The 21,793-nt window shown below is 35.3% G+C and overlaps 2 protein-coding genes across 2 annotated transcripts; both read left to right on the top strand.

Moving 5' to 3' along the window:
* The first annotated feature begins 1,848 nt into the window (after positions 1 to 1,848).
* Positions 1,849 to 6,544, top strand: LOC109789719 (uncharacterized). Its single transcript, XM_083073328.1, has 8 exons — positions 1,849 to 1,941; positions 2,039 to 2,095; positions 3,812 to 4,927; positions 5,042 to 5,563; positions 5,749 to 5,811; positions 5,927 to 6,074; positions 6,182 to 6,234; positions 6,446 to 6,544. Exons 1-8 carry the CDS (start codon positions 1,849 to 1,851, stop codon positions 6,542 to 6,544), a joined length of 2,151 nt encoding a protein of 716 aa, XP_082929454.1.
* Positions 6,545 to 7,235: 691 nt separating this feature from the next.
* LOC145957116 (uncharacterized) lies at positions 7,236 to 8,568 on the top strand. Its single transcript, XM_083073327.1, has 3 exons — positions 7,236 to 7,516; positions 7,649 to 7,851; positions 8,390 to 8,568. Exons 1-3 carry the CDS (start codon positions 7,236 to 7,238, stop codon positions 8,566 to 8,568), a joined length of 663 nt encoding a protein of 220 aa, XP_082929453.1.
* The last annotated feature ends 13,225 nt before the right edge of the window (positions 8,569 to 21,793 follow it).

Below are 21,793 nucleotides of genomic sequence, written 5' to 3'. Positions count from 1 at the left end.
AACACACTCTTTATTTTTTATTTTTTTTTATGATGAGACACTCTTTATTACTTGAATGACTAAAGATAAGAAGAAAGTAAAAATTTTATTTCTATTTTTTTTAATCCATAAAAATTACAATAATAAAATAAATTATAAATTTTTTACTAGTAACTAAAAATATTCAATTCAATTTAAAATAAATATTGTTATCAATTATTATTTTCCCATAAATTATTTATTATATTTATCTAAAAATTGTTTAATTAAAAGGCCAAGATAAAAAATATAAATATAAATAAAAAAACAACTCTCTTTCACACGTTTACATCGGTCTATATTTTCGTCCTTATATAGTATATACTTCTCTCATCGCTACTTGCTCAAATATAAATTGCGGATACCTAGTTACCCAACATTATGACTATAAAATAGCATTTCAGTCATGTCAATAATGAATTTTTAGCAGCTGAACAAACACTTAAATGGGTATGACGCTAAGAGCACTAAACTTTCATACCCATTACCCTCACAATATTAAGTATTAACAACACCAATAAAGCCTACACTGCTTGAATAGTTTTTTTATTAGAAAAAATAGGTTTTAGTAATTCACATCCTCCCTTCAAAACTTTATGTAATTCATATCCATATGTTTACCAAAAAATATCTTCCCTTCAAAGAAAAGAAAAATCATATCCACATGTTTATGTAACCATGTATCTTTTTACCCTTGCTATATTTTTGTATTTCTCTCGTCTCTTATTTCCATTATATTATTAATCGTATCACATCTGCAACTTCTGTTGTTTTTTCTTTTTCCTATGGCCTTATTTCTATCTTCCTCTATATATATGAGTATACAACCTAGTCAAAGCATTATTTTTCCATTTTATGGAAAAATCAATTATGGCATGAATCAAAGTACTTTTTTTTTTTACATGTCAAAGAATAGTTTTTAAATAAATACTTTTAAAAAATAATTCTTTAAAAATAGATGTAAGTTTCTTTTAGAAAAAAAAAAATAAATTACTTATTTAATTAAAAAAAAGTTTAGTAACACAAAAAGTAAAAAATAAATGTTTATTTTATTTTGAAAAATATTTTTATTAAAAAAATTAAACAAACAAATTCAATACTAATTCACAACTTCAACACGTTTCAAATATATCAGAAAAGTATTGAAGTGTATAATTTTGGGAACCGTATTATTTTTTCAAATATTTTTTTGTTATTTTATTGTTCATATATATATATATATATATATATATATATATTTTTTTTTTTTTTTAACTTTTAACAAACGAATATTCCATTGAACACAAGACTAATCTCTTTCCGGGTTTGACAAATACCAAATGAGTGGATATCTTCATTCAACTTGGATTTTTTCATTAAACTCTAGGCACTTGATTAAGCACCTAGACTTTCTTGTCATTTACGTCAATTCAAGTTGTTATTATTCGTATTAATACCCATTCAAATATAAGGTTTAATTACTTTTCAATTTTTATATTAATTTTACTCTTAATTATTTTTATTTTTATTCATATTTTCTTTTTGGATCTAAGAACTAGTGTAAGACCCCCTTCCCTCTCTTTTTCCCTTCCTTCACTTCCAACCACTCCAACTCTCTCTTCTTCCCTCTCATTCTCTTTTCTCTGAATTGGTGGCTTTAGGTGCTGAGCCAGGGGCGGGTGGAGCTAGTTGAGGGTGGTGCTTCCTTTCAAGTTTAACATTCTCCTCTGGACAAGCTCTTTCTTTTCTCCACTCAAGCTCCCAGAACTAGAAATCTTCACCCGAGGTAAGGGAAGCTAGTTAATTACTCTGTTTGGCCAGGAATGAGTGCATATGCTCATTTGTGGTTGAATGATTGCTGACTTTGAGCTGAGATTTACTGAACAAAATGGGATTTTGGGGTTTTTCCGGGGTTGGATAAATTTTAGGGTTTTTGATGATTTTGTGATTGCATGTTGGAAATGGATCGTTTTTATTGATATTTGATGAAAGAGGAAGCTTTCGGATGGTTTGCATGTTGGATTTGTGGTTGTTTTTGCAGGTTTTGGTTAAGGTTTTCGAAATGGTGAGGCTGCTGCTGAGCTTCGCGCTAAGCGGGGTTCTTCGCGCCTGGGCGCGCGGCCACCAGGAGACCCCATTTGGCTAAGCTCGCTGAGCGCAATGATGAGTGCGCTGAGCGCGCTTGAGAATGTGGTTCTCTGGCTGGCCCGCGCTGGGCGTGACGTGGACCGCGTTGGGCGCGATGCCAATTGTGGCAGGTTTTGGTCTTTTTGTTGGGCGCTGAGCGCGCCCCTTATCGCGCTGGGCGTGAGACTCTTTAAGAGTCTCTGCCTTGTGGGCGCTGAGCGCAATTTGAATTGCGCTAGGCGCGAGACCAAGGGAGGTCTCTACCTTCCCCGCGCTGGGTGCGGGTATTGGTGCACCGGGCGCATGAGACTCCTTGAGTCTCTGCCCGGCCGGCGCTGGGCACAAAGACTATTGCGCTAAGCGCGAGATAGTCTTGGGTTCTCTGGTTGAGTCCCGCTGGGCGCGGGCATACCTACGCTGGGCGCGCTGGCCCCCTAGTGCTTTCTGGTTGTGCTGCGCTGGGCGCAGCCACGTGTGCGCCGGGCGCGGAGATGGGATGATTATGTATGAAGTTTTGTGCTGAGTTGAATTGAAATAGAAGGTTATGAAATGATGTCTAGCAGATAAAGTTATTATTGATATTAAATTGTATCTGATGAATGTGTTGAGAAGTGGTGTTATGTTGTAGTTGATTTGTTGAACTGTGAAGTTGATATGTTGAGTTGTACGTTTATGTTATGTTGTGAGTTGATATGTTGAGATGTATAAGTTATGTTGTGTTGGAATATTGATGTGAGTTGTTGTAGGCCGCAAGGCTGAGTTGTTGTAGGCCGCTAGGCTGAGTTGTTGTAGGCCGTAAGGCTAAGTTGACGTAGGCCGAAAGGCTGAGTTGTTGTAGGAGATCTCCGAGTTGATATGCGTGACGACGCATTGTATGCTTATTGATGATCATGTTGAAAAACTGATGGGATGTATGTTGATGAAGTGTTGATAGTTATAGTTGTTTATATTACTTAAAACTTTCTACATGCTGTTTCTTTTTATGCTAGCTTACCCTTTTGTTGTTTCCATGTGGTTGGACTGCAATGATCATACTATGTATGGGAGCAGAGCAGGGATAGGTGGTGGATAGTGGTGAGTCTGCAGCTGGTAGGCGGAGCTGACTCCTATGGATGTTTTGTTTTGTTTTGTTACGGCTACTTGATATAGTGGCTTTGGATGTATTTTGTATTCTACACTCTAACTCTAGTCGGATGTAGGACATTGTATATATTTATATTCTAGACACTATATTTATATACTCGTTCTATCCTGTCTCGAGTTTCTGGTGTACTGTGATGGTGAGTGTAGTGACCTGCCGGGTCGTTACACTTTAGTGGTATCAGAGCAGGTCGAGTCTAGTGGACACTCTTTGGGGGTGGTTCCTTTAGGCTTTTGTTGTGTTAACTCTGTGATGTGTTGTCTTGTTGTGTTGCTTGCTGTGCTATTTGATGTGATGAATTACTGTGTTGATAGTTGTTGTTTGGGTGATTGGTAGTGTACTAAAAATGCTGTTATTTTGTAGACGATGACTTGAACCAACGAACAGATAGCCCGTGCCATAGAGATGATGGCTATGGCTATGCAACAACAGAATGCATATTTTGCTAGGATGGAAGCTGAGAGAGCTGCAGCTGGTGCAGCAAGACCCACGGGGTCACAGGAGAGCCGGGACCTAGCTGAGTTCCGGAAGTGTCATCCCCCGCAGTTTACGGGTGAAGCGGATCCAGAGGTAGCTGACCGCTGGATACGTGAGTTAGAGAAGATCTTTAATGTTCTGGGATGTTCTCCGGAGAAGAGATTGGCGTATGCTGTGTATATGCTGGTGGGAGAGGCCGAGCTTTGGTGGAGAAACACTTACCAGATGCTTACTGCTCGGGGAGTTACAGTTGATTGGGAGTGTTTCAGAACCGTATTCATGGAGAAATACTATCCGGAGAGCGTGAGGCACGCCAAGGAGGCCGAGTTTTTGCGATTGATTCAGGGTGGGTTGACTGTATCAGAGTATGCATTGAAGTTCGAGCACTTGGCTCGTTTCTATTCACAGGCTATTTCTGAAGCCTGGAAGTGCAGAAAATTTGCGGAGGGGCTGAAGTATGAGTTGAAGAAGGTGGTGGTGCCTATGGCCATCACCGAGTTTCCCGCCTTAGTGGAGAAGGCGAAGATTGTAGAGAGATTGGAAGGGAGTAGCCGGGTGATCAGAGCTGCTGAGGGACCATCTGGGTCCAAGAGAGGAAGTGGAAGTCAGGGGAAGCCGTATGATAGGCCCCAGCCACAACAAAGGGGTCCTGTTATTAGGCAACCTACTGAGACTACCAGAGGGGGAGGACAGGGCGGAGGTGCTGCCCTTAGGTGTTACAGATGTAGTGGATCCCATTTGATCAGGGATTGTCCACACACTGAGAGCAGGTGTTTCAGATGTCAGCAGATGGGACATGTGTCTTTCAACTGTCCCACCAGGGGTAGACCGGAGAGGAGTACTCAGAGGAGCGATGCACAGAGGGCCGATACTCATAGGACTGAGACTCAGAGGGGTGACCGACCCACTACAGCTGGTAGGGTGTTCGCTTTGACTGGTGCTGAGACTTCAACTTCTTCTGACCTAGTGAAGGGGAAGGGCAAGGCTGCTGGTAAGGATGTGATGCTTTTGTTTGATTCTGGGGCTTCCTATTCTTTTATTTCCTATGCTTGTGTTGCTATGTTGGGAGTGCCTATGTCTGATTTGGGATTGAGACTGCTAGTGTCGACGCCCGCTTCTGCTTCAGTAGTCACTTCTGAGCTGTGTGTTGGCTGCCCCATTGTTGTGAATGGGAAGAAGTACAAGGTAAACTTGATTTGTTTGCCTTTGGTTGATATTGACATAATCTTGGGGATGGATTGGTTATCTGCCAATCGTATTCTTATAGATTGTGCCAATAGACGGTTGATCTTTCCGCAGGAGGGAGATGAGTTATTGATTTCAGCTGGTCAAGCTGAATCATGGTTAAGGGATAGAGCAGAAGGTTGCCTTCTGTTTGCTATGATGAGTGAGGAGACTGAGAGAATCATTTCTGAGATAGATGTGGTGAGAGACTTTGTTGAAGTATTCCCTGATGAGGTGCCTGGGTTACCTCCTGTAAGGGAGATAGAGTTTGGCATTGATCTGGTTCCAGGTGCGGGGCCAGTGTCGGTGGCTCCCTACAAGATGGCTCCTGCCGAGCTGAGTGAGTTGAAGGGTCAGTTGGAAGACTTATTGGAGAAGCAGTTGGTGCGGCCGAGCATTTCACCGTGGGGTGCTCCTGTGTTGTTGGTGAAGAAGAAAGATGGGGGCAGTCGTCTTTGTGTGGATTACCGGCAGTTGAATAAGTTGACCATCAAGAACAAATATCCTCTTCCCCGGATAGATGACTTGATGGATCAGCTAAGAGGAGCATCGGTGTTTTCTAAGATCGATTTGAGGTCGGGGTATCACCAGATTAGGGTGAAGGAGGGTGACATACCGAAGACTGCTTTCAGGACTAGGTATGGTCACTACGAGTACATCGTCATGCCGTTTGGTGTGACCAACGCCCCTGCAGTGTTCATGGATTACATGAGCAGGATCTTCCGGTCATTCTTGGATAAATTCGTGGTAGTGTTCATTGATGATAACTTGGTTTATTCGAGAATCCGGGAAGAGCATGGAGAGCATTTAAAGATGGTGCTGGAGGTTTTGAAGGCGAAGCAGCTGTATGCTATGCTTTCAAAATGTGAGTTCTGGTTGGATGAAGTGAAGTTCTTGGGCCACGTGATTTCAGTTGAGGGGATTGCTGTTGATCCGGCTAAGGTGGAGTCGGTGTTGCAGTGGGAGCGTCTGAGGACTGTCACTGATATTCAGAGCTTTGTGGGATTGGCGGGCTACTATCGTCGATTCATTGAGGGATTCTCTAAAATAGTAGCGCCTTTGACCCAATTGACGAGGAAGGAGCAACCGTTTATTTGGACAGATGCCTGTGAGCGGAGCTTTGAGGAGTTGAAGAGGAGGTTGACTACTTCCCCTGTGTTGGTGTTGCCGGATTCTGGTGAGCCCTTTGATGTATATTGTGATGCTTCTCACCAGGGTCTTGGGTGTGTACTGATGCAACATGGGAAAGTGGTGGCCTATGCTTCAAGGCAACTGAAGAACCATGAGAGGAATTACCCCACTCATGACTTGGAGTTGGCAGCTGTTGTTTTTGCCTTGAAGATATGGCGACATTATTTGTATGGAGCTCGGTTCAGCGTCTTTAGTGATCATAAGAGTCTGAAGTATCTGTTTGATCAGAAGGAGCTGAACATGAGGCAGAGATGATGGATGGAGTTCCTGAAGGACTATGACTTCCAGTTGATGTATCATCCTGGTAAGGCCAATGTTGTGGCAGACGCGTTGAGTAAGAAATTCATCCACATGTCGAGCATGATGGTGAGGGAGATGGAATCTTGAGGTTCAAGGGCAGAGTCTGCTTACCTCAGGATGCTGAGTTGAAGAAAGTTGTGTTGGAGGAAGGCCACAAGAGTAGACTTAGCATACATCCGGGTATGACTAAGATGTACCAGGACCTCAGGAAGACTTTCTGGTGGCCTGGCATGAAGAGGGAAATAGCTGAGTTGTGGCGCCCTGTCTGACTTGTCAAAAAGCAAAGGTGGAACATCAGAAGCCGAGTGGGTTGATGCAGCAGACGGAGATTCCGGAGTGGAAGTGGGATAACATCACTATGGATTTCATTGTCGGGTTACCTAGGTCAGCTAGGAATAGTGATGCTATCTGGGTGATTGTAGACCGGTTGACCAAGTGCGCACACTTCTTGCCTGTCAACATCAAGTGGTCCTTGGAGAAGCTGACGCAGTTGTATGTGAGGGAAATAGTACGGTTGCACGGGGTGCCTTCCAGTATTATTTCAGACAGAGATCCGAGGTTCACTCCCAGATTTTGGCAGAGTCTACACCAAGCCTTAGGCACGAAGTTGAAGTTGAGCTCTGCTTATCATCCACAAACGGATGGTCAGTCGGAAAGGACAATCCAGTCCTTGGAGGATCTGCTTAGGGCTTGTGTGTTAGACCACTTGGGTAGCTGGGAGGAGGTCCTACCGTTGGTTGAGTTCACCTACAACAACAACTTTCACGCAAGCATTGGGATGGCACCCTTTGAAGCATTGTATGGCAGGAGATGTAGGACTCCTTTGTGCTGGTACCAGAATGGTGAATCAGTGGTGGTAGGCCCGGAGCTAATCCTACAGACCACTGAGAAGGTAAAGATAATTCAGGAAAGGATGAAGACTGCTCAGAGTAGACAGAAGTCGTATGCTGACAAGAGGAGGAAGCCTTTGGAGTTCGCCGAAGGGGAGCATGTGTTTCTGAAAGTGACACCGACCTCTGGTGTGGGAAGAGCACTGAGGGCAAGGAAGTTGACACCAAGGTTTGTGGGTCCCTATCAGATCATATAGCGTGTAGGTCCAGTCGCTTATCGGTTGGCCTTGCCACCGTCTCTTTCAAATTTACACGATGTATTTCATGTATCTCAGCTGAGGAAGTATATTCATGACTCGAGTCATGTGGTGGAGTTAGATGATGTGCAGGTGAAGGAGAACCTGACCTTTGAGAAGTTGTCGGTAGCTGTAATTGATCGTAAACTGAAGGAGCTGAGGGGCAAGTCTATTGCTCTGGTAAAAGTGTTATGGGACGTGGCTACCGGTGAGGCTACTTGGGAGGTGGAGCAGATGTTAAGGGAGCATTATGCTTTTCTTTTCCCAAGTAAGTCCGTTTTCGGGGACGAAAACTCTTGTTGTTGGGGAGGTTGTAAGACCCCCTTCCCTCTCTTTTTCCCTTCTTTCACTTCCAACCACTCCAACTCTCTCTTCTTCCCTTTCATTCTCTTTTCTTTGAATTGGTGGCTTTAGGTGCTGAGCCAGGGGCGGGTGGAGCTAGTTGAGGGTGGTGCTTCCTTTCAAGTTTAACATTCTCCTCCGGACAAGCTCTTTCTTTTCTCCGCTCAAGCTCCCAGAATTCGGAATCTTCACCCGAGGTAAGGGAAGCTAGTTAATTACTGTGTTTGGCCAGGAATGAGTGCATATGCTCATTTGTGGTTGAATGATCGCTGACTTTGAGCTGAGATTTACTGAACAAAATGGGATTTTGGGGTTTTTCCGGGGTTGGATAAATTTTAGGGTTTTTGATGATTTTGTGATTGCATGTTGGAAATGGATCGTTTTTATTGATATTTGATGAAAGAGGAAGCTTTCGGATGGTTTGCATGTTGGATTTGTGGTTGTTTTTGCAGGTTTTGGTTAAGGTTTTCGAAATGGTGAGGCTGCTGCTGAGCTTCGCGCTGAGCGGGGTTCTTCGCGCCTGGGCGCGCGGCCACCAGGAGACCCCATTTGGCTAAGCTCGCTGAGCGCAATGATGAGTGCGTTGAGCGCGCTTGAGAATGTGGTTCTCTGGCTGGCGCGCGCTGGGCGTGAGACTCTTTAAGAGTCTCTGCCTTGTGGGAGCTGGGCGTAATTTGAATTGCGCTAGGCACGAGACCAAGGGAGGTCTCTGCCTTCCCCGCGCTGGGCGCGGGTTTTGGTGCGCCGGGCACATGAGACTCCTTGAGTCTCTGCCCGGCCGGCGCTGGGCGCAAAGACTATTGCGCTAAGCGCGAAATAGTCTTGGGTTCTCTGGTTGAGTTCCGCTGGGCGCGGGCATACCTGCGCTGGGCGCGCTGGCCCCCTGGTGCTCTCTAGTTGCGCTGCACTGGGCGCAGCCACGTGTGCGCCGGGCGCGGAGATGGGATGATTATGTATGAAGTTTTGTGTTGAGTTGAATTGAAATAGAAGGTTATGAAATGATGTCTAGCATATAAAGTTATTATTGATATTAAATTGTATCTGATGAATGTGTTGAGAAGTGGTGTTATGTTGTAGCTGATTTGTTGAACTGTGAAGTTGATATGTTGAGTTGTACGTTTATGTTGTGTTGTGAGTTGATATGTTGAGATGTATAAGTTATGTTGTGTTGGAATATTGATGTGAGTTGTTGTAGGCCTCAAGGCTGAGTTGTTGTAGGCCGCAAGACTGAGTTGTTGTAGGCCGTAAGGCTGAGTTGACGTAGGCTGAAAGGCTGAGTTGTTGTAGGAGATCTCCAAGTTGATATGCGTGACGACGCATTGTATGCTTATTGATGATCATATTGAAAAACCGATGGGATGTATGTTGATGAAGTGTTGATAGTTATAGTTGTTTATATTACTTAAAACTTTCTACATGCTGTTTCTTTTTATGCTAGCTTACCCTTTTGTTGTTTCCATGTGGTTGGACTGCAATGATCATACTATGTATGGGAGCAGAGCAGGGATAGGTGGTGGATAGTGGTGAGTCTGCAGCTGGTAGGCGGAGCTGACTCCTATGGATGTTTTGTTTTATTTTGTTACGGCTACTTGATATAGTGGCTTTGGATGTATTTTGTATTCTACACTCTAACTCTAGTCGGATGTAGGACATTGTATATATTTATATTCTAGACACTATATTTATATACTCGTTCTATCCTGTCTCGATTTTCCGGTGTACTGTGATGGTGAGTGTAGTGACCTGCCGGGTCGTTACAACTAGGATAACTCATAGTTAAATAATTAATAGTAAATAAATAAATATTAGAAGTTGTAAAAGATTGTGATTAATCATATTTTCCTTTAATTTCTTTTTCTTTTTGAAAGATACATAAAAATCATTGAGAAACTGACATTACATAGGTGACTGATCATCTCAATGCCTTCATCCTTACTTTCAAAGTCATCAAATTGTAATAAAAATTGACTATAAAATTAAGCAAATACTCAAAAAGCTAGAATTAGCAAGACACATGATAGTATGGTCGGTAGAATTGTCCGAGTATGGAATAAAATATGAAAATAAAGGACCACTAAAAGCCTAATGTCTAATCAACTTTGTCGTTGAGTTAAATCCAATACCATAATAAAGAGAGCAATGGTGGATCTAATATGTTGATGGTTCATCTAATGTTAGAGGTAGTGGAGCAAGCATTATTCTTGAAGGATCAAATAACATCATGCTAGAACAAGCTCTCAAGTTTGAATTTAAATCTACCAATAACCAAGTAGAATATAAAGCTTGATCGGCAAGATTAAGGTTGGCAAAAGACGTTGTAGTCAAGAAGTTGAAATGTTGTATTGATTCATAGTTTATCACTAAACAATTTGGGAGAACTTATCAGACAAAAGAACCCCAACTTCAAAGGTATTATCATCTAGTCTCTCAGTTAATCTCTTATTTTGATGATTTTAAGATTATAAACATATCTTTAAAGAAAATAACTCCAAGACAGATCTCTTGTCTAAGTTGGCTATCACCAAGCATCTCGACCAATATAAGACAATCATCCAAGAAATTCTTACAACTCCAAGTTTTGAATTTAAAACAATCTTGGTTGATGAAGTAGGCGATAAAGGTTAGATGACAAATATTTGGATTTATCTCAACAATGGAATAATACCAGAAAGTAAAGTGGAAGCCAAGAAGATCAAGACTAAATCATGTCATTTCATCATTGAAGCGGATGAGCTTTTCAAGGGAGATATATTTTCTCCTCTTCTTAAACTTTTTAACAAAAGATCAAGCACAATATGTGATTGAAGAGATCCATAGAGGTATCTATGACATGTATTCTAGAGCTCGATACATGACTACCAGAGTCACCCAAGATGGTTATTATTGGTCAACTATAAGATCTGATTGCAAGGATTATGTACAGAAACGCAACTCTCATCAAAAATTCGGTAATTTACACAAGTTACAAATAGAAGCTCTTCACCAGATGCAATCAACTTGGCCTTTTGCATGGTGGGGAATGAACATACTTAGTCCTTTTCCCATGGCAAAAGGATAACTCAAATTCTTAATTGTGAGAATCAATTATTTCATAAGATAGATAAAAGTAGAGGCCCTTGCAAAAATTATTGCATATAATATGCAAAAATTCACATGGAAGAATATATTTTGCATGTATGGTCTATAACAAACTATTGTTATTGATAGTGGAAAGCAATTTATAGACAAAAAAGTTTGAGAGTTTCTTAACTCAACTCGGTAAAACATCCTTAGACCAATGGCCAAGTTGAACTAGCTAATAAGGTTGTTCTTAAAGAATTGAGAAAGATTTTTGGAAGCACCAAGGGGTAATGGGTAAAAGAATTACCCAATGTGTTATGGGCCTATCATTGTACACCACAATCAACAACACAAGAAACTCTCTACAGATTAACTTATGGAGCAGATGTAATGATTTCAATTGAAGTAGGTGAGCCAACTCATAGGAAATTGACTTTTCACTGAGTTTGGAATAAAAAAGAAATACATAAAGAACTTGATCTCTTAGACGAGGTTAGAGAAAATGCTCAGATAAAGGAAGAAGTTTACAAATTACGTGTTTCACAAAAGTACAATTCAAAACTAAAATTGAGAAGATGTTGTGATGGAGATTTGGTTTGGAGAGTAACAGGGGAAGCAAGGAAAGACACCTTAGCAGGAACATTTGCAGCAAATTGGGAAGACCATTCTTTTAGTTCTAGAAAATTTACAAAAATGGAGCATATAGATTGGTAGAGTTGAATGACAAAGTTGTATCTAGAATTTGGAATGTCACTCATTTAAAGTTCTATTTCAGTTAAATATGTAATCTCAAGTGATGTACTTTTTTCTTACTTCAATCTTTTTTTTCATTGTAAAAAAATAAGGGTTTTGATTGAACAGGTTATAATGAGACATGCCTTGAGAAAATGAAGGGATGTAACCATACAAGTTTATATAATTCAATTTTTCCTTTATCATTTTACATTCATAATTTATTGTCATATTTTTATTTATTACCTACTCAACAACAATGAAATTTGATTGAGTTCAAAGTTAAATCTCTAGACAGGTTTGAAGTAAAAAAAATATATATATATATATATATATATATATATATATATATATATATTTATAAGTGGATTGATGGTTGAGTTTGAAGTCAATCTATTAAACAAGTCAAAATTGGCCAAGTTTGAAGTTAACTTATGAATTTTTATCAAGTTTGAAAATTGGCCAAATATGAAGCCAACCCATGACATTTATCAAATTTGAAAATAAAACAAGTTTGATATCCATTTATGGAATTTTTATTTTCTGAGTTAAAAATTGGTCGAGTTCGAAGCCAACAAGCTATACTATCTTAAATTAGCCAAATTGAAAGATAAATCTTTATACTCAAAATCAAAGATCAATTTATAGAAGAAAAAAAAAGTGAAACCATTAAACATTATATCATTCATAGAATATATAACAACAAAGATATGTTACCATTACTTGGTCAAATATAAAACAAAACATTACAATTATTAAAACATTAAGATAGAAAGGAAATTACTTAATCATTTTTCTTTCCTTCGCATTCTTCTTCTTCACTAGTATCATTAGGAAGATCATCTTCATTAATAAACTTTTATCAAGTACATCTTTTTCAATATGAATATCATTGAGATTGATCTCCGAAGAAACAACCTTAACTCGATGAATTTCTTTAGCAAAGCTCTCGTAGTGTTCAATTACAACTTGGCATTGCATCTCAAGAAGCTCTTTTTTCAAGTTCTCGTTGTTCAACTTAAGCACTTCTAACTCCTTGACTCCTTCTTCAGGTTGACAATTAGTATCATTTTAGTAGCAATAACACTTTTGACATGCTTGATTTTGCTCTTTTGACAATTTGATTTCTTCTTCAAGAACCTTGATATTATTCCTATATTTTTTAATCTCGTCTTCAAAAGTCTTGGTAACTCTCTCTTCACAAGAATATGGTACCTAAAAAGTAGATGAAACTTGAGAAGTGAAATGATGTTCTCCAAGCTTTAACAATGGAAGACGTAAAAAAGGGAAAAATAGGACAAAGAAGATAGACAAGGAAAGATGAAAAAGCGTGGACTAGAAAAGAGAAGATTAAACGGAGTATATGTCGTGTGTAAAATGAAAAGTCACTATTCATATTTTTAATAGTAAAAATCCCTTAAAGAAAACATCTCTTAATGAAAGGTTTATTATCTTGAAGAGTAATAGAGATAAAAAGACATATCTCAAAGGTCTAATGGCCACAAATAAAGGGGGAGATGAAAAGATGTCTCTAAATGATTACATCCGTCGAAGTTTGAAATGCTTTTATAATTACTAATTAATTATTAATAATCACATGTGATGTATACATGTGGCAAAAATATTGCTATTGATACAAATAACTCTTTCAGTACTTTTACATAGTTTAGAGCTCGAGGGGCTTATGCTCTAATCTCGCCAATGACATAAACTGAGTCAAACACTTGTATTACCAAGTTAATATACGAATCTCCAACTTGGACAATCATCTTGTGTCGTTGTACTAATCAAATTGGTATATTATTTTGATTGTATTATTCACATACCAACTTGAAAACACTGATGTCTAAGTTTGATCAGTTTCTTGACATCGTAATTGTGACAGTTACAAAATCGATGAAAACAGACAAATACAATTGATCAACAAAAAATGAATGTACAATTTTATGAAAGAGGACATGAGGCAAATAGACTACTTTGGTGGTTGGAGTTCTTTTTGGAGGTAACTTCATCGCATTTAGAATAAAGGTTGACAAGAATCCAATTCGATATAAAAAAATAAATACAAAAGAAGATCTTATTGAAAAATCATTTATCCAAAATTATTATGATAATAACATGTAATAAGTGACGAACTTATTAAAGTTTTGATTTGTTTATAAAAAAATAATAAATTTCTCACTATAATTAATGTTTTAATTTCTAGTTTACTTAAAATTAATTGAACACATATGATTATATTTGAATGTTTAAAATTTATTCTTGTAAATTAAACAAGAAAGAACATGGATCGAGTTGAACATTTGCTTCACTCATAATTGTAATGTATATGGATGAAAATGAAATAAAAGAATGTGATGATCCATTCCATGCTGCAATTAAATTATACATATGGTGTGTTGTGCAATGATAATGGTGCGTAAACAAGAGAGGCAAGCAACTGTGGTGTGAAGAGTCCTGATGGGGTACGAGTTTATCACAATGATATTGCGTGTCTTCCAAATCTCCACGTTTCAAATTCATTCTACTAAGTCTTACTCGACCATCCAAATCAGAATGTCACACTCCTCCTTAGTGCTCTCCCAATCCCACCATCGTCGCCCAAAAAAAAAAGAAAAAAGAAATCATGTTTGATATTAAAGAATAGTATCATCGAGAAGCGCATTTTGTAACAAATTTGCTTCTTTTTTGTTTTCAATTTATTATGAATCCTAAATCTTAATACACGGAATGGGCTTTCCCTTTTTCTTTTCCTAAAGGAAGAAGAGAAGGTAGGATTCCTTTTTGGTTTAGCACTACAAATATCTTCACAATCATGTCTTAACTTGTATCATGGACTCGTGGTGGGTTAATTCTTCTTGCAAGAGTTCTTTTTTTTCTTCTTACAAAATGTTTCATCTTGTAAGTTAACGAAAATCATACATAAATCAACTTTCTGTTGGTAGATAACGATAAGAATTATGAAGCTAATTTATAAGATCTTTAAAGCTAAAAAAATGACAAGTTGATATAGCACATTAAGTGTTTTTTTTTAAATTATTTTTCACTTGAAATTTCACCTCAGTAACCTACACAATAAAAGTTGATATAAGACTCTAATTTTAATTAAAAAAAATGTTATAAAAATAATGGGAAAATACAGTTAAATTTTGTCAAAAAATAAATACAAAATAATTAGTTTCTAGTAGAAGCTTATCCTTGTTTGTAGAAGAGAGTTCAAGGTAGAATAGCCAACATCTAAATTAAAATGGCCAAGGCCCAGGGTGTTTTGCCAATCCATAAAGATCGAAGGCCGAGAAGTAGCCTTATTGGGCCGAATTGACCTCAATAATCTGATCCAACAGAAGTAGCCTTATTGGGCCCAATTGTTTCCTGATAATTCATAGGCTGGTGCAACAGAGAACGAAAAACCGGTGAGAAGGAATATTCCTATTGGCCCAAAGTACCTTCCGGAAATTGTGCTTACTTAAGGTTAGCTCATGTTGAATTTCAGCTTATCAGAAAATAATTTATTGTCCATGAGATTTCATTGGTGAAAGCAAAATGCAGTTCACTTCATATTGAGCCAACGCGACAGTGCTAAAAGCAACGAACGAATCTACTGGGCTCTCGTGATGAAATTATCTACGGTCCAAAGCATTTTTTTCCCCTCAAATAATTAACACAATTATTTGTTTATAATTTGAATTCGAGAACATGGTCATGCTAAAACAATTTGCATCCACGTGCCCGGTTCTTTATTACTCCTTTCATATTTTTTTTCATAGTCGTTTTGTTATTGTTATTTTTTTTTTTCATTGTCATATTACTAAAATTAATAAATTATTAATTTTTTTCTTTCATTTTTACCCTTGATAATTAATACATGTTTCCTGCATAATGTGTGTATTTATTTTTAATGTCTACCTAATTTTTCTTCAACTACTCATATAAAGTTAATGTGCATTTATAAGAGTAATATGTTCCCAACAAAATATTATAAAAAAACAAAAAAAAGAACAACTATTTAATAGAGTAGTTCAAACGTCTAAAAAATGCAAAAAAGAAGTTCCTACGGGTATATAATAACTTACCTATATAAAGCATTGAATAATTAATTCACTCAGAAACGATAATAAACTCTCACGCGATCCTCAAAAATTATAAATATCGTCAAATTATTTCTTTAAACTTATAGCTATGAAATTAGTCACGTAAAAAATAAAGAAATCACTAGCAGTTTTTTAAAAGAAGTTCCAATACAAAGTGATACTCGAGTTACAAATCAGTGACATGACAAAGTAAGTAAGATTTTGGCAAGAACGAAGGGTTTAATCTGACAAAGCGAAAGAGGAAAAAAAAAAAAAAAGAGTGAGAAGAGTGGAAGAAAATTAACAGGAAGCAGTAGAATAACATTGATTTTCCGTCGAGGACCGTTGAAGCACATGTTATGGTAAATCAAGGTAGCGGAAAGCTTGGTGATGGGCCGAGGCCCACATGGGTTGGCGTTTTGGGGTGATAGGGAGGGCTAGGAGGCGGCGGAGAGAAGAAGTAGAAGGCGGCCGGTGGCGGCGGCGGCGGAGTCGTACGAGGCCTATGTTTTGGAGGCGTAGGATGGTAGCACTGAGGCTTGTGCGGGTGTGAGTGGACAAGAGCACATGAAATGAGAAGAAAGAGAATCCATAGTTGAAAGGTAGTGATGTTGTTATGGTTAAGCTTAAGCATTGCCGTTACCACTTATTATGAACAATAATAGAGACAGATGGTACTTATAGGGGCAACAGGCAACAAGGTTAGTTAATTATGCACTGTGTGTGTCCCAACCCAACATACTCTATTAATAATCATGCTAATTAATCAATGTCAAACAAACCACCCACCACACCACCTAACTTTATTGGCGTGTCTCTTTTTTTTCTCTTTTCGTCAACACACATCTTCAATTTTCATCGCCCTTGCATTCACTGCTTCGCCGCTATCTGACCCCACTACCACTACCACTCTCACATTTTCCTTTTTACTCATTATTTTTTATCTCTTTTTCTTCATTCTTTATTTTTTTAATCATTTTATTGATAGTAAAAAATATGGCAATGGTTGACCACTTTTCATATACTTTTATTATTATTTATTTATCTTGTGTGTTTTGGTATTGAATCGGATTGGAGATCGTGAATAGGAAGAGTAGGTAATGTAGTAAGTGATTTACCAAATTGAATGGACCAAAGAGAGGATTTCACGCATTCCATTGTGTCTGAGTTGGATACAGTATTACTATTATGGAGCACGATATTTGATTAATTTGGTCGATATTATGCATAGATGTAGGTTGGTCAGAATCAGAAACATCTTTTTCAATTTTGGACCGATGTCATGAATTATATGACGGATGATGGATTGTCTTCATAAATGTATACGACGTCCATATTTTTCTACTCCCTTCTAAATCAACCCAACCTCCATGGATTGAATATACACAATTACTTTACGGGTTTTTATTTTATTAGGTTACCAAATTCATTCTCTCCATTTCCTCCATTATAGTGGCCTACGAGTATATAATAACTTACCTAATCCTTGTCCAAAACATGCAATGTTGCACACGCAAATTTACTTTTGCATTTTTTAAATTTGCGAATGTTTTTCAATTCTTACACCGTCTTTCTAATGAAATTCATTTGGATGTATCTTATTTTCGTTGTACAAGTTAAATCTCCAACCTTTTTTATCATGCTATTTCACGAGCTTTTTCTAAAATATTTTGAAAATGTAGCTATTGAACCCCAAAAGAATATGCAAAAATAGTAATTTACTTGGATGAGATAGGTTCAGACACATAAGGTTCGAGTTGGAAAGTTTAAGTGATGCAAGAAGGAATAATGTAAGTACATAAAAAGAGACATATATATATTAGATCTTATTCAAATTCCATTTGGTCCATCGACAACAAGTACATGCTAAAAAAAATGCAAAGAAGCACCTAGTGAATTTTTACGTTATGTTAGAAAAAAAAAATCGATAAACGCGTGTAAGAGAAGAAAATAAGGAAGTTTGATGAGTTATATTTTTCCTTGTTAAAAGTGACCTATGTATATAAGTTAACATCATCATTTTAAAAAGTTAAACTAAAAAGTGTTTATAAATTAACTGGAATAAGGAATATCATAGTAAAACTTAAAAAGGACCGGTAAATAGAAATAAATTTGTCATACATAAAAAATAAAAGTAATTTATTTAATAATTTTAAAATTAATTAAAATTAAATTGGACAATAATTTTTGAATTGATTTAAATATGTTTTAATTCTCTTAAATTTATGATAAATTTATTTTTGATTACTCAAATTTAAAATTATTATTTTTAATTTCTATAATTTTTTAAAATTTATTTTAAGCTTTTAGGTCATCAATAACATATCAGAAAGTGACTGATAGATTAAAATGGTTATGTCATATCAATTAGATTTAATGTGATGTTTTAACTAATAAAAGGATCTATAAATAAATTTTTGTGACAATATTTGACAAATGTTTTAACAAAATATGAGTATAAAAATTAAAAATAATATTTTTTGAAACTACAAGAATTAAAAAGATCAATTTTAAATTTAAAAAATTAAAAATAAATATACTTTAAATTTAAGAAAATAAAAATATATTTAAACAAACTTTTGAATTTTATAATGAGGTGAACACATAATTAACCTTCCATCCGAAAATGAAGATATGTCTATTAGTCTTCCGGTGATCCTTAAATATAAAGAAAGTTTCTTTGTTGAGCTATATAAGAGATTAAGGTTTTAATTTAGTAGTTTTATTGATAAAGTTAATGTATACAATGACCCAATTAAAAAAAGTCACGTGTTTGCTCCTCTTCAATTTGCTTCCCTCACATAGCCTTTTTTTTGTCCTGGTCGAAATTGACCCTCGTCCTTGGTTCACGTCTCAATTCATGTTCTTCTTCATTCACATCACAACATCTGTGCTACTCCACAAACAAATCACAGTCATTATATTCATAAAATTTTATAAAAAAATAATATTAAAATTAATCCAATCTTATAAAATCTACTTTTAAAGTGAGGATTCATTTCTACCTGCATACTACTTATTAGTTTTATCTTTTGTTAGATTTGAGTTTTTTTTTGGATGGTTAATTCGTACCTTTTTCTTTTTGTAAATTATTTAATCAGAAGTTTATATTATTTTGAGTCCCAAGCCGTAGGTGTGTCGTCTGCAATGGAGAGAAAAAAACAAGGGAAAGGGGAGAAGTAAAGAGTGACTTTCAATCTCATCCTTCAAAATGTTTTCATTATAAGATATTTTCTCCTTTAAAACACCATATGCGTATAAAACAACACTGTTTTAATACAATTTTTATTAGTTAAAATTTATTATAAATTATAAGTAAAATTTATGAAATTAGTCAAACAATTTTATAATATTTAAAGCATTTTAATTAATAGTACTAAAGAGTGTGTGGCAGTATTTCAATCACATATATTTTAAAATAGTGGGTCTAAGGTTCAAACAAATGCATGTTCTTGGCTTTGCATGTGTTTATGGGCCCCGTTTTGATACAAAAATCCTCTGATTTTGACTCACATGATGGGGATGATGAGTGTGATGAATCGGGGATGGATATTTTTTCTGAGGAGGAAAAGGATGTAACAAACACACACTCATCCCCACAATGTTCAAACGGAAACATTACGCTAGTGCCACCAAATAAAATCATAATTAATAATAGGTTTCCTTTTCTTTTTTTCTATTATATTTATATCTGTATCTATATCCTTCTATACATGCTGCCATTTTTGTTTATCTTGCCTTTTTCATCGGATGTTGATTTGGATATTTCTCACCTTTTAGGGAGACTAGTTTTTGTCACCAGCGAAACAGAGAGTGCTTCAAAATTGTTAAGTCTAGACAACGAAATATCATCACAATCAAAGGACAGAACATTCTATTCAAATAAAACTATGATAATATTATTTTTTTGTTACCTTAAAAACGCCAAAACTTGAGCATATAACGAATGGTAATTAGACTGCAAGTTCTTCAACCAACAGATTGTTATATTCTTCTGTAATATTTTTATAATAATTATCGATGATTACAAAAAGTATAACATGAAAAAAATATATTTAAAAAACTTTTGCATATATGAAACATATTAAGAACTTTATTTAATAGTTAAGAAATTTATTTATAAGAATGGTGAAACAGGATTTAAATTATTCGTGGTACAATTCGTTTTTCTTTTTTTAGATAGGCTTAAATAATTTTTTTTACGGTAATGTAGAGTTTTTTTGGTTTATTTGTTACAAAAAAAAAAACCCTTTCAAACAATTCTCTGTTTTAATTCCTAATCCTTTACTTGAGTTTAGTTTCTAATATATCAAAATTTTATTGAATTCTCTGCTGACAATTTTGATCTTCGATTCTTAAAAATTATATATTATGGTGACTAATGTAACATGAACCAAAGTATTTTATGTGTACCCACCATTACATGGACTAAGTTCAAATAACGGATATCAAAATTCAAATGTAAAATATATATAATAATTATTAGGGGTTAAAACCAGTAAAAAAACATATTGTAGAACTAAAAGTTTAAAGGTTCATTAAAAATAAAAGCATTATCAAATAAAAATTAAAGTTTTAATATTATTTTTTACGTTTATATAAAAACACCAATGTTACCAAATCAATTGATTCATGTATATTCTTCTAATAGACTAAACGTAACGGCTCGAATTCCCCAGCATTTTGAAAGTTTGAATTTGAAATTGTATGGAACATTGTTTTTGCTTTCGCAGAGGGTACCCTGCTGTCAATTACATTCCAAATTGAAACTTACGAATTTGGAGGAAGCAATCTTCACAGATCGTACGTTTTACCTAATGGATTAGCTGTTATAGCATCCCCACTTCGGTTTTTCACCATTATAGATAGTACTCGATCAGCTTTATATTTTTATAATTTCATTCAGTAAAAAAATTATTTTATTGCATTATTTGTCATACAGTCATATTTTAATATTTAATTTAGACTTAAATACTTCTTTAGTAATAATTTTTTTTTAAGTCTCAGATTTAAAATTATTATTTTTAATTCTTATAATTTTAAAAAATATTATTTTAGTCACTCGAGTCAATAATAACATATCTGAAAGTAACAAATTGGTACATTATGTTTGATGTGATGTTTTCACTACAAGAGACACTTATAAATAAATTTTAATGCGATAATATTTTAATAAATTTTTTAACAAAATTTAAATATAAAAATTAAAATGAATTTTTTGAAATTATAGGACTAAAAACATTAATTTTGATTTAAAAATTTTAAAATAAATTTATCTTAAATATGAATGACTTAAAAACATATTAAAGCATTTAATTTATTATACCTAAACCATTCATCAATTTTTACTAATAATTAACTTTTATCAAAGAATTTATTTATCATTAACGAAACTTTCGATCAAAATTAGAGTTTTTTATTCATAATATTTGAATTTGAATTCAAAATCTTAAAAGTATTTAATTTTAATTTTGTTTGAACCAATACAATCGGACATTAACCTTTAAAATAATCTAAAATATATATTTCTTATAATTTTTTTAAAGTTTTAAATTCAATTCTCATTGCTACCTATTACACCAAAAAATAAGCTTTTTTAAAAATAATTTAAGTGTTTGATAAATGTAAATGAGAAGAAAAAAAAAATTATATGCCCCACTATATATTTTTATTTTATAGAACCTATATTTTTTTTTATAAAAAAAGTACAATAATTTTAAGATTTTTAATTTAATTAAATTTTCTCTTAATTTTTAAGCTAAATTATTTTAATAAAATAAATTATATAAACTGTTGAATTATTAAAACAAATAGAATATTAAATAAGATAGTAAATGAAAAAACTATTGAATAGATTGAGGTTAAAACAATAAGAAAAATTGAAATACTCTTTTAAGTTTTTGAAGCTTCACTAACTTTATACTTTAATCTTTATAGTTTAAAACTTTTTACTCTTTACTTTTCTTTTACAATTATTTTTAATCTCCATAATTTAAGATAAATCTT

Source organism: Cajanus cajan, chromosome 4, assembly GCF_000230855.2.
Source record: "Cajanus cajan strain Asha chromosome 4, NIPB_CcT2T_4, whole genome shotgun sequence".
NCBI lineage: Eukaryota > Viridiplantae > Streptophyta > Magnoliopsida > Fabales > Fabaceae > Cajanus > Cajanus cajan.
This window is presented reverse-complemented; position numbering and strand designations above follow the sequence as displayed.

Excerpts from the sequence above, each read along its gene's own strand:
- LOC145957116 (XM_083073327.1), top strand. The coding sequence starts at position 7,236 with ATGGCACCCTTTGAAGCATTGTATGGCAGGAGATGTAGGACTCCTTTG. Across the intron at positions 7,517-7,648 it reads GCAAGGAAGTTGACACCAAG|TCATGTGGTGGAGTTAGATG; the intron begins GTTTGTGGGTCC and ends TCATGACTCGAG. Across the intron at positions 7,852-8,389 it reads TTATGCTTTTCTTTTCCCAA|GTTTTCGAAATGGTGAGGCT; the intron begins GTAAGTCCGTTT and ends GTTTTGGTTAAG.
- LOC109789719 (XM_083073328.1), top strand. The coding sequence starts at position 1,849 with ATGATTGCTGACTTTGAGCTGAGATTTACTGAACAAAATGGGATTTTG. Across the intron at positions 5,564-5,748 it reads CGGGGTATCACCAGATTAGG|AATCCGGGAAGAGCATGGAG; the intron begins GTGAAGGAGGGT and ends GGTTTATTCGAG. Across the intron at positions 6,075-6,181 it reads GTTTATTTGGACAGATGCCT|GGTCTTGGGTGTGTACTGAT; the intron begins GTGAGCGGAGCT and ends GCTTCTCACCAG.